General features: G+C 32.5%; 1 protein-coding gene across 1 annotated transcript; it reads right to left on the bottom strand.

Moving 5' to 3' along the window:
* Positions 1–1,486: 1,486 nt before the first annotated feature.
* Positions 1,487–11,207, bottom strand: LOC148629936 (uncharacterized). Its single transcript, XM_088564793.1, has 6 exons — positions 10,786–11,207; positions 4,947–5,900; positions 3,944–4,096; positions 3,364–3,474; positions 2,713–2,797; positions 1,487–1,656 (listed from the first exon to the last, which is right to left on the bottom strand). Exons 1-6 carry the CDS (start codon positions 11,141–11,143, stop codon positions 1,551–1,553), a joined length of 1,767 nt encoding a protein of 588 aa, XP_088420919.1. The 5' UTR covers positions 11,144–11,207; the 3' UTR covers positions 1,487–1,550.
* Positions 11,208–14,894: the final 3,687 nt, after the last annotated feature.

The raw sequence follows: 14,894 nt of genomic DNA on the forward strand, positions 1-14,894 counted from the left end.
TGCATTTCTAAGGTACAAGATAAAAACTTTTTTTTGTTAGATTGATTGAAAGAAATCTAAATTGTAAGGCATGACTTACTTGTTCTAATTCAGTGTGATGCTTATCAAGGCAAATTATATTTTCACATATAAAATACTGTTGTAGTATCAAGTAACTGTGAAAAGGAAACTGGCCAGCGAATGACAAAATCCATCTTTTTGTGCAACAGAAAGTTTTTCATTTACTTATGCAAATTAAAGGTGTACAATGGCATCAACCTATACCTAATTTTAAAGATCTGGGATTTTTTCGGAGTAGAAAATCCCCCCCCCCCAAAAAAAAAACAAAAAAAACAAAAAAACAAAATCGTTTGATCGTCGAATAACAAATAATATCTTTTTTTAAACCTGCTATTCAGAGATTCAAATAGGCGACAATGGAATCGTCAGGCTAATGTGTGCAAATTTCATCGAATTCCATTTGACCATTTCAGAATAGTTGTAGAGAAGAACTTGGAATGGACGCATAACATGATCACCATATATACTATGCTTTAATACGATTTGATAAACTACTTCGAGATGGAAAAAACAAATTTAAGTGATCACTGTTGTGATATATTACATTTGACCCCGTATTATCATCAAAGTGAAAAATAATTTCTTACGCTTTATATACCTAAAACAGTTGCCAAAACTGATTTAAACACTCGAGAATTTTAAAATAACTTGGGTAATCCATAAAAGCGTTTTTCAATAGGAAAGCATTTTATACTTTACAAAAAAGTAACACTAAAATAAAGTGTGGGAAAACATAAACTTTTAAATTGTATTCAACCTGTGAAAGTAGATGCATATATGTATATATATATATAAAGTCTGAAGGAATCTGCCGACCAGCAAACTTAATGGGTATCGGATCGTCGAGTCATGACAATGCAGCACAAACAAATTTTTTTTTTTTTATATATAAAACTAAAGGATTGTACAACGATACCGATAAAGATGTTAATACACTACAATAAAATATGTAATGAGCAAATTTTTCAGTCAACAAACGACCTTCTTCAGTGCCTTAATTAAACTGAGTGTGTATGAAAGTAAATGGTCTGTGAACACAACTTACCACCTGAACAGGTGAATACCTGTTACGTATAAAATTTTATTGACAGTTAACAAAGATCTTGAACATTGTGTTATAGACACATGTTGTGTGTTGATCTTGAACACTGAGCTATAAAATTAAAATAATTTACACTGTGATAAATACAAAATAGGAAGAACTTAATGTGTTTTTTTTTGTTAATTCCGTGTGGGTGTACAACACGGAATTCTTTTATCCAGAAACCCTCCCGCTTCACTCTCTGTAGATCGCTCTAGACCGTGTTTTGTTCCACGATGAAGATTTTCTTCATTTTCATTTTCTTGATATATATATATATATATATTATATTAAATAGAACTTGTAACAAATATAAATGTATGATAAAAAGAATGTTCCATCAGTTACAAAATGTAGAAAATTACATTTAATTCATACGAGAAATTACTGAAACGTCTTCATATCAATGTTAATAAGGCATCCAAACGTTTGGCCTCGACATGGGTTTCGGGCGCACCTTTCTGTCAGCATTTTTTTTCTTTTCCTCGTTGTCATCGTCTTTCCTGTTCAAACACCTTAAAATAATACTAAACTTTTGAAACATAAAACACTGAAATTAATTTTTACTACTTTGTTAAATATACTTGCATTACAACATATTTATTTTGAATTAAAGGTGGTTGATATTAAGACATTCAATATGTCTACAACATATTGTAAAGGGTATGCAAAAATTACTATGTTTAAAAATATAAAGAGAATAGATATGGTTAATATGCAAAAGCGACAACAATCCCACCGGCATGAAAAATGTCAGCACAAAGCCACAAATTGGTCTTCGGTGAATGACAATGAAATCTCACAACACAAGGCAGGCTGCAGCTAGCCCCAAAACATCATTATATACAGGTACAGCAAAAGAGTTGCCCTTATATACTCAAATAACATAAACATAAAGGTGAATATGAAAGAAGACATACAGAGGCTAGAATTCCTGACTTTGGACAGGTGAAAAAAAATGCGGCGAGCTTAACATACTTTGGTGTGATTTCAGCACTCCCCCCTTAAAAAATATGGTCACTGTGAAAAAAATATTACGCAATTAAACACACTTAAGAATCAGATAAAAAGAGTCGGAGTCCCTTGATAAAACGGAAATAAGAAAGTGAATATGAATTACACAAATGTACTAAGAACTACTAGCAGTTAACTGACATGCCAGCTCCAGACCAGTTCAAACCTACAAAAATGTATGTATACACTGTATGTAAAATCAATCCCAATTCTTCCCATGCGGGGTTGAGAACTACGGTACATCATAAGTCATACAATAAGGACACAAGTAATTTTTGTCATCATCAATGTAAAAGTGTGCTGCCTTAAAATTAAAAATACGATAAAGTTTGAAGCAAGGAGCTAAAGCGTGCATTTTTTTTCAGGTTTTAACTTGAAATGATTATTCTTCATATTGACTCATCAAAGTGCAAGGGTCTTTTTTTATTCTTCTAAAAAAGTAACTCCAGTGACCAGAGACATAATTTTCTTTTAGTAATATCACATGATCGCTATTGTTTCAGGATGTAGCTGAAAATATAATATTTTACAGAATGTTTACTTCGTGATCTACTTACCCGTTAAGACACCAAAAGCAGCAGCAAGTAAGAAGTAGTACGGCTAAAGCACCCAAAGATGCAGCAACTATTGCCCATGTTTTCACTTTAATGTAACAATAAATATTTGTGTTTGTTTACATGAATAAAGGTTGCAAAGAAAGTTGGAAAACAACCGTTATGGTCCTAACCTGGTACAGGCATTTCAAAATAAAAGGTGGGTTAGCAAGGTTTTGTAGCGCGCTAAGCCTCCCGCATCAATTAGGGTTCATTATTTCCGGTATATTTCAATTCTTTTATCAAGTTTTTAAAGTATTGAGGACTAATAATGTTTAAGGTTTGGTGGCAAATAATACAAAATAGATGCAATTTTCAAACAAATGATATATGACCTCCGATTTTCCACATAAGTTATTATTTTCATTATCATAAACTGGATAATTATCACAAATACAAAAGTGACTTATTAAATAAATCATAAAAAAATGAAGATAAAATTTGTAGTAGTATCAAAGCATTACTCCTTAAAGTAGCAATATCTACACTTATTAATCATTTATTATCATTTACAAATAAATTTAAAATATGAGTGAACTTTTTATATGTTAATTAGTTTTAATGATTAAGTGTCTAAACATGGGTATTGGACATGAAATCGTTTGGTTTACCTACTTTTTGTACACTTTTGTCCTTCAAAGAACATGTTACATTCGCATCTAAACCTGTTTACTTCATCAAAACAATTCCCGTACAGACAAGAATCATCAAGACAATCATTTTTGTCTACAAATGAGAAAATATAATATTACATCAATGTCATGATCAATCGTAGGTAAGAAGATCATTGCAGCCTTCTGATTTATACACACTGGGTATCTAGGCAACACGACGTGATCTTAAAAAAAACAACAAAAGCATCATGTATCAGTCGCGATATGGCATTAAATCAGAAACTGTATAACTGTACATGTAATAATTAAATGCTTATACAACGTAAAAAGTGATCATATATAAACAATCTATGCATTATAACTATAAGTTAGTATGTTTGTATTTCGTTGGTTTCGATGGACAACGTAGGTGAAGAATCCCCATCAATAAAATATTAAAATCAAAGTCGTCACGAATGTTTGGAATGCATATAAAGATTTGCTTTACTATGGCAGATGAAAATTTATTTTGCCAATCAAAGGATATTTTTTATTATTGTAACTGTATGCATTTTTACTTAATAATTAAAGACTAAACATACCGATATCGCAATTCTTTCCTTCATAACCATTAATACATACACAGATATATTTGCCATATGCACCAATACAAGAACCATGTTTACAAGGACTGTTCTTGCATACAAAATTGAGGCTTACTGAGATGTCAGTTGTACTATGCCAGCCTGGTATACCTAAAGCCAGTAAAAGCAATAGCATGAATGTTTGTGATTAAAAATAATGTCAGCACAAATAGGTTACCCATCAAAAAGAGCAAATAGCAAAACTATGATCTCGAGTGCAGAAAAACGAAATTTGTTACGTGCACGATATAAATATCCGATAACAATTTGATTATCCTATTTATTTTATAAATTTTCTAAATACTGCATTAACATGGTCAACTTCAAATTCTGCAAAAACTTGTTTTTCATATTTTTGGAAAAACACGTAAAAAACATATGTATCTCTTATATTTTTCATATGTTTAGGACCCCCACGAAAGACATGACTTTAATTCATAGAATAATATATACGTCTTCCATTATATTTAATAAAATTATGAAGAAAACTGTTATCATGTTTTTTATAAGCACAAAGCCATGTTTTTCAATTTCGGTTTTTAACATATGTTTTGATACGTTTCAATACATATGAAAACATTTAGTGCGATTTGTTTTGTGTGTGTAAATTATGAGAGTATGGGAACAGATTCATGTTAAAATGTCTATCAAAAGTCCGTCTGAATTGAAATTTATGTTTGTCATAAACTGACTTCACTTTATTTATACATAATTCGTGAAAAGGGCACAAAAATTTACTAAACAAATAAATATCACAAACTCGTATGCATGCAACAAACATTATCAACCCGGCGTTTGTACAAAGAAAAATGTTACTTGAATATTTTTAAGTACATAGTAGAAAAACTATTAAAGAATGAGGTTTATTTCCCTATACTTCTTCCGACTGTGTAGAAAATGTATTATTACATAGGCAGATATTCATACTTGAAATACTATGAGTAGAAAAATCACACTTCACCATTTGAATTATTCCTTAATGAATATTTTCTGGATGCCAATGTTGAAGTACGAAAGTGGAACACATTTGTCGATTGTGTCGGTTGCGATTTTGTCAATACTGTTGTTGGTTTTGTCGATTCATGGTAAGATGTCGGTTTAGTAGTCAATATGTTTGTTTTCGTTGGTTTGGTTGTTGTCAATTTCGTTGTAGTTATTCTAGTTATTGGCTTTCCCAGCTGTGTGGTTTTTGCTGTTGATTGTTTAACTGTAGTAAATCGGGCTGTTGTGGTTTCCAGTCTTTGGGTAGTTGTTCTTGTTGTAGATTTGATAGAAGTTATTCTAGGTGTCAACTTTAGGGTAGCTCTTCTGTAAGTCGGCTTTAAGGTTGTTTTTATGATTGTTGTTGGTTTGGTTGTTGTTTTCGATTCAGTTGTTGTTCTTCTTGTAGTTATCTTGCTGGTAAAATTTGGAGTAGTTTTTCTTGAAGTCGGCTTTCTTGTTTTAACGGTTGTTGTTATCAAAATAGAAGTCGGGAGTTGTGTTGTTGTAGCTGTAGGTCTTGTACTTATTCTAGTTGTAAAATATGACGTAGATTTCTTGGAAGTCGGTTTCCTAGTTGATTTTATGGTTGTTGATTGCGTAGCTGTAAGAGTTGTTGGTATGGATGTCGATTGAGTAGTTGTAAGACTTGTCGGTTTGGATGTCAATTTCGTAGTAGTACTTTCAGTTGTTGAAGTTGTCGGTCTAGTAGTAGTTGCTGTTAATAGTGTGGGTTTTCTGAAAGTCGATTTCCTAGTTGATTTCATGGTTATTGGTGTGGGTGTTGATTTAGTCGCTGTACTTTCAGTTGTTGCAGTCGTCGGTATAGTGGTAGTTGTCGGTTTGGTGATAGCTGTCGGTAGAATGGTAGTTGTCGGTTTGGTGATAGTTGTTTTGCTTGTTGGTATACTTCTTGTTGTTTTTTGCCTTGAAGCTTTTGATATAAAAAGATCATTTAATCAGTTCAAACATTCTGATTAGAAAAAAAACAATAGAAAATCTACGACACACTATTCTTTTTGGTGATATAAAAGTTTAAGTATTTAGCACTTTAATTCAAGCCTGAACACTCTTGGAAACATTAATTGTAACTAAGTGTTTGCATTGACACCAATAGATGACAAAAACCTGAAAAAGAGTACTGTGAGTGATAGCAATTTTTGTAATATTAGTTGAATTTTAATAAACACCATAATGTTTTTCTTTTTTTTTTTTTTGTAAATGAACGCTGGTTGTTTTTGTATTTTTGTTTTTTGTTTTTTTTTCATGAACTTCCACGCATTATTTAGACATTTAGTTGTTTCTTTCTTTTTGTTTTATTTTCTTCTTTGTGTTTTTGTTTATGGGGAGATTTCTTAATTGCTACACAACATACTTTGACAAAATAGTTTACAGTTTAAACTAATACGTTTTAAATTGACAATATAAAGACAATGTGTTAATCGTTCTAAAAATTAATAGAAATTGTATAACATTTGCTTAAAGTTTAATGAATTATTATTTTATTAGATAAAGGACTTGAAAAACAATTCTTTAGAACTGATAATTAAAGCGTTGCACTTCAGCACGTTTAGATAAACCGGAAATGAAATAATACGACAATTACTGAAAGACAAATCATAGTGATGTTGTTTTTATTATTATTTACAGTGTCAGTAATATGTTTTGGATAATTACAAGCTAAATTTGTGCTCACTTTAATTTCATAAATATAAAATATAGGTTTAAATAGGGAACCAAAGAAATTCTGAAAGTGGTGTTATATATATATACAATTTATTAAAAGGAATAAATACAAAATATGACATTTTAATGTTAAGATATTGATAATATTTCCGTTGTCATATTAGTTCATTAGAAATGTGATTGTCGTAAACATCTCAATTGATATATCTGACTAAAATGACAAAACAACGACTTTAAACTGTCAAGCCAAATGTCAACGCATGGAATCACAAAGAATGAAGTGATTAGCAATTCTTTCCCTTTATTTCATTGACATGTATGGTGTAAACAGTCACGATTGTGGTATGTCCCGCCTTTAAAGTCACTTTTCACAAATCTTTATATTTCGAGTGGAAGAAAATTATAGGTGATAAAACTATAGTTATGACTGATCAAATCTCTTGGAACATTCTTCTCTGAACAATTTTCGCTACATCATTTTTCGATGTCAAAAAACAACTACATTCTGAAATTAATTTAATACATTAAAAAATACACCATATTAAGTTAAGTGTCAGCAACCCCGGCTTTTTTTAAGTTTGTCTTCTAGATGCAAAGTATAAAGATCGTATGTTGGAGAATAAAAAAAACCTTGACCAAATGTGTAACATTAAAAAGCAAGAAGCATTCAATTAAATTCAAAGTTTAAGATTAAGGTCACCAACCTTTGTTCACGATATACTTTCTTGAGGTCATTTCTTTACATGTGAAAAATAAAAATTCTATCATGAAAGACACATTCTTTATATTGAAAAGGCATTGTCATCCAAATCTCACCTTAAAGACTTTTTACAATGTTTTTGTTGTTGAATTTGCTTTCAGGTTATCACTGACAACGATCACACTAGCCATCACAACTGTATGACATTTAAAACGATCACACTAGCCATCACAACTGTATGACATTTAAAACGGTCACACTAGCCATCACAACTGTATGACATTTAAAACGATCACACTAGCCATCACAACTGTATGACATTTAAACGAACGCATCATCCGTACATTAAAACATAAGAAACCTATTTCTATGCTCATACCATTGTTCCCTTTGCTTGATGACCTCAAGGTTAAACAATTCCTCCTTAAATTATTGTTCTTAAAGTATAAACAAAAATAATGGGATAAAGTTTTTTTTTTGGCGTTACCATCATTTGATGTCGACAAATGCAACCAATTGTTTGGCGTTGAAGGAGAAGCCTGTTTTATTATGCAAGTCATAAATTTCGAAAATACTTAATCTGTTCAATGTTCATGAGATTTAAATTGAAAAAAAATCCTTTTCATAACTTATTAATCGCGATTCAATATTAGGGAATTTGAATTCCCCGTGTGTATGGGTGCCACCATATTCGGTTGAGCTGTCACGTCACGAAGTCGGTTAGTAAAGTGAAACTAAATAGGTAGTTGATTACGATGTCCGAAGAAAGCGCAAATTTGCGACTTTTCCTCCATAATTTCAATCAAATATACACTGTAAAAGAATTCAAGGTACAAAATGTAAGCAATTGTCAGGAAATTATGACGAAGGATATAGTATTTGCAGCTAGAAGATTGTATTTCTGAAGGAAATCAAAAGACTACTTCAATAGAGTGTTCGTGATGCCGGTCAAAGCTGCTTGAATATTTCTCTTTTATCACTTGTGCAATCATAAGCTTGACAAGCAGCACGTTTTGGGTGATTAGAAAAACACGATCGTATAAATACTAACGGAATATTCTTTGTTAACATATTAATATGCAGTACCAACCCGACTAAGTGACGTCACGAGCTAATCGGAAGCTATCGGTAAAAATCAATGAAGTCACGTATGATCAACATTATCGATTCCTTCAGATAGAAAAGTTTTCCAAAATGGCTATTCATATATATCTCAAAGATTTAAATTTAGCATAGCCTTGTGCATTTTTAAAAAGTGCATTTTGCATTAAAGGTTATTTATTCCATGTGTATGATTTTTCATGAGCCAACCTTGATGCAAAAGTGGTTTATCCTTAAAGCTAGATTACAGCAAATTTCTAAAAAAAAATGCATGTTTTAACAATCGAACACAAAGTGTTTGATTTTATTTATTAATGTACATTTAGTTGTGTATTATTTAAAAATGATATATGAAAAAAAGAGGCTACCAGGAACCTGAATATTTCACCTGGTTCAAGTTTTGCCCTTCAAGGGTAATAAATCAAACAAGGAGTCGTCCTACAACTTCGATGAACTATTCATAAGATTAATCATGTCATCAATTTAAAGTTATATTTTATCTGTTTCCAAAAATTGTCAAAAAAGTGTTCGCCTTTCAAGGGCAATAACTCTAGCAAGGAGTCGTCCGACAACTTATAGTTTTCTGGATAAAGGACTGAAAACTGCAAAAAAGTCAACTTTCAAGGGCAATAACTCTAACAAGGGACCGTTCAAAAGGAAACATTCGTCGGTCTTATCATAAGGATTATATACTTTTCAAGATGTAGGCTACAAAAAAAACAGTTATTTTGCGCCTTTCAAGGGCAATAAGTCTTACAAGGAGTTGTCAGACAATTTGACTTGATGGATACTTTTGTAGAATTTACATGTCCCCGTGCAGTCCCGGGTGTTAAAAGAATAGGCCTGCAGCAGCGCTAAGCTTGTAAAAGGCGACTAAATAGTGATCAGAACCCTAGCCGGGGGCTAGGGCGCTCTGCCCACAGAGCAACTGGGATGTGTGCCCCGGGTGGTGGAATGGGGTACGCCTGGCGTGTTACATGCTGGGGTTGTCAGGCTATAATACGGAAAACCTGACCGCAAACCATAGTGGTGCACCGTGTTGGGAAAGATGCCACGTTCCTCGCACGTTAAAGAACCCTACTGTGGTATTCTCCCTGAGTAGGAACCATAGGGCTCCGCCACAGGAGGATAAATTGCCCGACCCTACCCACCTCTCCCTATTTCCAGTGGCAATCAAAATTTGTCGACCCCATTGTCCTTGTGTCAATATAGCTGAAATATTGCTGCTCGGACGTTAAACCCCAACAAACAAACAAAGGATTTACATGTATCATAAAGATTATTTCCTTTATTGAAAATCTATTATAGTTTTTGAGATATTTGCTGAAAGATGCATTTCAAGGGCAATAACTATTACAAGGAGTTTTCTGACAATTTTGATTCAATGCAGACTTTTCCGACTTATAATAAAGTTCATTTTATCAATGTAAAGTTTTTTTCTATCTTTAATAGTTTTCAAGCTATTGGCTGGATGCTGCAAATTATGTCATTTTTTTTATTTTACTTTTCAAGGGCAATAACTAAACAAGGAGTCGTCCGACAAGTTCAAACTAATAAAGACATAAGTAGGCCTTCTCATAATGATCATTTTATCAATTGAAATGTTTTTCTATTCTTTGAGAGTTTTCAAGATATTGGCTGAAAACTGCGAAAATGTCATTTTTCGTCTTTTAAAGGCAATAACAAGGAATTGTCCAACAACTTTGTCCAATGGCGACTTTAGTAGAGCTGTTCAAGCTGAAGGAGAAAATTTGGTTTCAAATGTCTCTTTTAGTTTTTGAGATATATGTTGAAATTGCTAACTTGACTCCCGTCGTCTGAAAATGGCAACGGCGGTAATGTTTCACAAGATCTTCATAATTTTTAAAGTAGATACCCTAAGGATGCTGATGGGTTTGGTAATAATCAATAGAAAAGTATTAGGGCCATCCTTTTTTATTTTTATTTTTTGAATGGCACAAATACTCTTCCGTACCGTAGACATCAATCTTTCTGCATAAAAATAAAGGTTTTCTTAGATGATTGTTACATTAAAAGCAATAACACGTGTATTTAAAAGGAAAATCAGAAAATTGAGAAATCTCCAGTTAAGGGCATTAGTCATAGATGTAAATGTTTTGATATAAGTGGTTTACTTATTTTTGATATTTTCCCGATAGATAGAAAACCACAAAAATAGTACCCGGGAAATTTATTTTTTTATCACTTTATGATGCTAATCATTTTTTGAAACCGTGAATAAGTTCATTTGACAGAAATCGCGACAATTAACCAATAAAATTAATACGTTTTACAGTATATATTTAGTAAAGAATAACAACACACCACAAACCTTTGTCACAACAGGTCCCAGAAAAACCAACATTACACCGACATTTGTTGTAACGCGTGTCAAATATTCCATTGTTACATACTCCACATGGTCTTTTATCCATATAGTCCCTTACATACAACCTACTATCAATCCGACAATATTGAACACAATGTGGTAAATCGAATGGTTGAACAATATTGTGATTGCAACAAACTGGTTTAGTTCTTTGCTGAAGTCCTGTCCCACATTTGCTACTACACGTTGACCATGAAGTCCATTCTTGAATATCGCAATGGTTGTAAATTCCATTACATTTAAATGTAGTTTCATGTACTGGTATATAGAAATAGATAAGCATCAAAATTAGATGAAGCATTGTCAAACATTGATACAGATCTATTGTACCTGTCTTACAGTCGGTTCACTTAAATGTTTAAAGGACTGTCAGAAATCACAGACAATGTTTTAAATACAAAGGGGAACCTTCAATTGATTAAAGTAGGTTCATGACATGCGTTTAAATTTGTATCTAAATAAAAACATTTTAATAAAATTTATCATTCCCCAGAACAGCACGTGTTTTACACTCTTGTTTGTTACTTCATTGAAATGTTGATTCCATAACGTTTGAACGTTTTACATGTACTCATTTATGAATCCTTCTGTAAACTTTGTGACGATATAAAATTTGAAAAATCTTGATATAAATCAGGTTTAACAGTTAAATTATGTAAATGAAATATACTTCAAAGCTGCATTACAAAAAAAACCTATATTTGTGTCGTAAGTTGACAAGAAGTTTATAAGTGTTTTTTTAATACTTGTTTAAGGAACTATATGTACATAAATAAGTCTTTTTTTAAATTTTTATATAGCTTTATGGTAATATAAGAGTAAACAAGTAACTTTCTCTTTATTTATAGTAAATTAATTGTTTTATTTGTGGTAAATTAAGAAAATGTCTAAAATTGTGTTACATCCTTCGAAGTGTGTTTGCGCCTGTAAAAAATAAATCCAAGGGTATTTTCATCGTTTTCTTGGCTCATTTCTTATCGTATCGATATTTGAAAGAAATTCCCTATATGTTACGGTACTTGAAATGTAAGCCTAAACTGCAAAGAATGGCTTTATATTTGTCAAAGAAACAGGTAAATGTCGGAAAACAAATACCGAGGCGTCAGCATGGGTGTTAAATACGTCAAAATGTGACAGAGTCTGGCACGGATAATAACTCCAAGACGTGTACACTGACTGCTACGTTTATTACAATAGTAAAAGCGAGGATCACAGAATATACAACATGTTCAGAATATATACTATTCAATTATACAAGACATATCCTTAATTCTATGTACATCTGGACATAAACATTCTAAGTGTCCAGTTTACCTGCCTTGCGTATGATTTACTGACCCATTTATTATTTGTGTACAAGTAATTAGTGTCCCCGAATTGCAATTTCATTATGTATTGGGATTATTTTGTACCTGTTCTCATGTTTTGTATAGTTGTTTTACCCCTTATACATATTAATTTAATCAAAAGTTCACATAATAAAATATCAGTTATAAAGTCTCAAGATGTCCATATACTGTCGTCCCTTTCTCAAAGACTAACATTATTTAATCAAGAATGTCTAACCACTGTCTTATCACAAAAATCCAACATGTGAATTGAGTGTTAGTCCAAGATTTCTCGGACGTCCAATGGCTGATTTACCCGACAAGCTAAGGCCCACTTGTTTGGCAAATTAGCCGTTGGGCGTCAGAGCAATTTGGGCTAGCTGAGTGCATGCTATCTTTTTTTTATATTTTGGAATGAAATTTCCAGAGCCCTAGATCACTAGGAAATTTGAGAGTTCTAACATCGTTGGGAATTTTGTAGACCTTTCTACTCCCTATACGTTTACATGATCTCCCTTGTATCAATTTGATCCGATGGAGCAGAGTCGTCACATTCTGAGACGTTTATATATATATATATATATATATCCTTAGGCAATCGTACAACCTCTGTAAGTTTAATAGTTACTGAACAAAAATCCTATAAGAATAAAAATATGTATAATTTGAAGTAATTCAAACATGCCACTTGAAAAGTGGAGGATGGTATGTAAAATCTTGATCCTGTTAAAAAAAATTTTCAAAAATCAGAGGCCCGTGCGGAATTGAAACGCGGCAGCGCTATTCTTGTAAAAGACGACTAAATAGTGCTAAGAACCTTGGCCGGGGGCTAGGGCACTCTGCCCAACGGGCAATTGAGTTGTGTGCCTCAGATGGTGGAATGGGGCACCCTGGCATGCTACATGCTGGCGTCGTCAGGCCATAATACGGAAAACCTGACCGCAGACTAAGTTGGCGCAACGTTTTGGGAAAGATGCAACGTTCCTCGCATGTTAAAGAACCCTGCTGTGGTTTTCGATAGCAGGTTAACCTTCGCGCTCCGCCACAGGAGCTTTAATTCAACTATTCTCCTTATTTCCAGTGGCAATCAAAATTGATCGACCCTATTATTCTTGTGTCCTGTCCCATTTTTTCATTTCACTATCATTTCACGGTTGTTTTGCAATTTCATGTTCATAGCCCGAATACAGCTAAAATATTGCTGCTTGGGTATAAAACACCAATAATCAATCAATCAATCAAAACTCAGAAACTAAATCTAGAATTTTCTTCCAAAAGTATACAGACCGTAAGGCTATCATTAGAAGCAAAGGTGTAAAGTTTGAAGTTTACTGCATAAGACGTTCTAAAGCTCTGGAGCGACATGTTAACGCGGAATGACGTACAAAGATACGGAATTTTGTATATCATAATTCCACCGTCTTTGATGCGCGTATAAAAAACTACAGAAGTATTTATTTTCGCTTTTTATGAGCAATACCTTTAACCAAAAGTTGTCTCACAACTACAACCTAGTAGAGACTTAAGAAGGCTATTAAAAAAGGAACATTTCATCAACTGAAAAGATCTACCTTTGATGGGAACATGGAGACGTCAACATTGTTGTTCGACCCAATAAAGACTTCATTTTAATACTCAAAAACTACGACGGATGGAAGGAAAGTTATGACATAAAACATGATTACCTGCAAAACTATTGCACATTTGAATTTGACTGCCATCTCCACTTATTTGAAGGTCGATTTTTATTGACATTATGTCAATATCGAACCAAGGCAGGGTATGAATCAATAGAAAAACATTTCAATTTAGCAAAGGTATTAATTGTATTATTTTAATAAAAAAAAAAGGTTTTTTTTTCTGCTTGTGTCACCATGTACACTGACATGTACATAGTTTAATTAATATTTATATCTTTGTTTCGTGGGAATAATTCGTTTTAATATAGAAAACAGCGTAGTAATATATTTACCCTAGCAGATTAATAAATAAAAGGTATTGAGTACACATTCCAAAGTTACATGTAATCGTACATTATTGTACTATCGTTACGCAAGTTTCACCGCTATGTACAAACAACTGTGTTGTTTTTTATTTTAATATAGCCAATATAAAAAATCATCCAATTCCATACGCTTTATCAAACATTTAGCATTAAATTCGAACTAAACAGAATTCAAAGCAAAAACATATAAATAAAAATCGGTTGTGAATCTATAACATCAAATTTAACCAGCCATACTGTGTTTGGATGCAATCAAAGGAAACAAACCTGCACTATTGTTGCTTCTAGGCTTAATCTAAACGCCGGTCGAAATCAGACGATCATGTTTATCCTCGCTATCAATTGTCATCCAAATAAAACACTGTTAAACAGCAGAAGACTTGGTCTCAGTCTTGTATTCTTTGCCCCATAAGCTTTTATAGTATACCTTAAATTTCCTTAAAACAAAAAATACACAAGGAGTTTCAATCTAACTTTTAACCATGTTTTTCAATTAAGGAAATGTCAACAATAATTTTTAGATCCATTTTATAAAAAAAGGCACGAACTTCGGTACACCAGGACAGGTCAAACTAAAATAGACTTTTTTGTACTTTCACTTTTATTTTGAGTTCATAAAATAGACCTTTTTTCTGAAGCATTATTTTTCATGAAAATACGTTTTTTCCTCAAAAACAAGTTTATTGTGTCATAGCTTGATATTTACACTGTACTTTTGA

Source organism: Perna viridis, chromosome 1 (assembly GCF_037379345.1).
Source record: "Perna viridis isolate PV_CMFRI_1.1 ecotype Kerala chromosome 1, ASM3737934v1, whole genome shotgun sequence".
In the NCBI taxonomy this organism is placed as follows: Eukaryota; Metazoa; Mollusca; class Bivalvia; order Mytilida; family Mytilidae; genus Perna; species Perna viridis.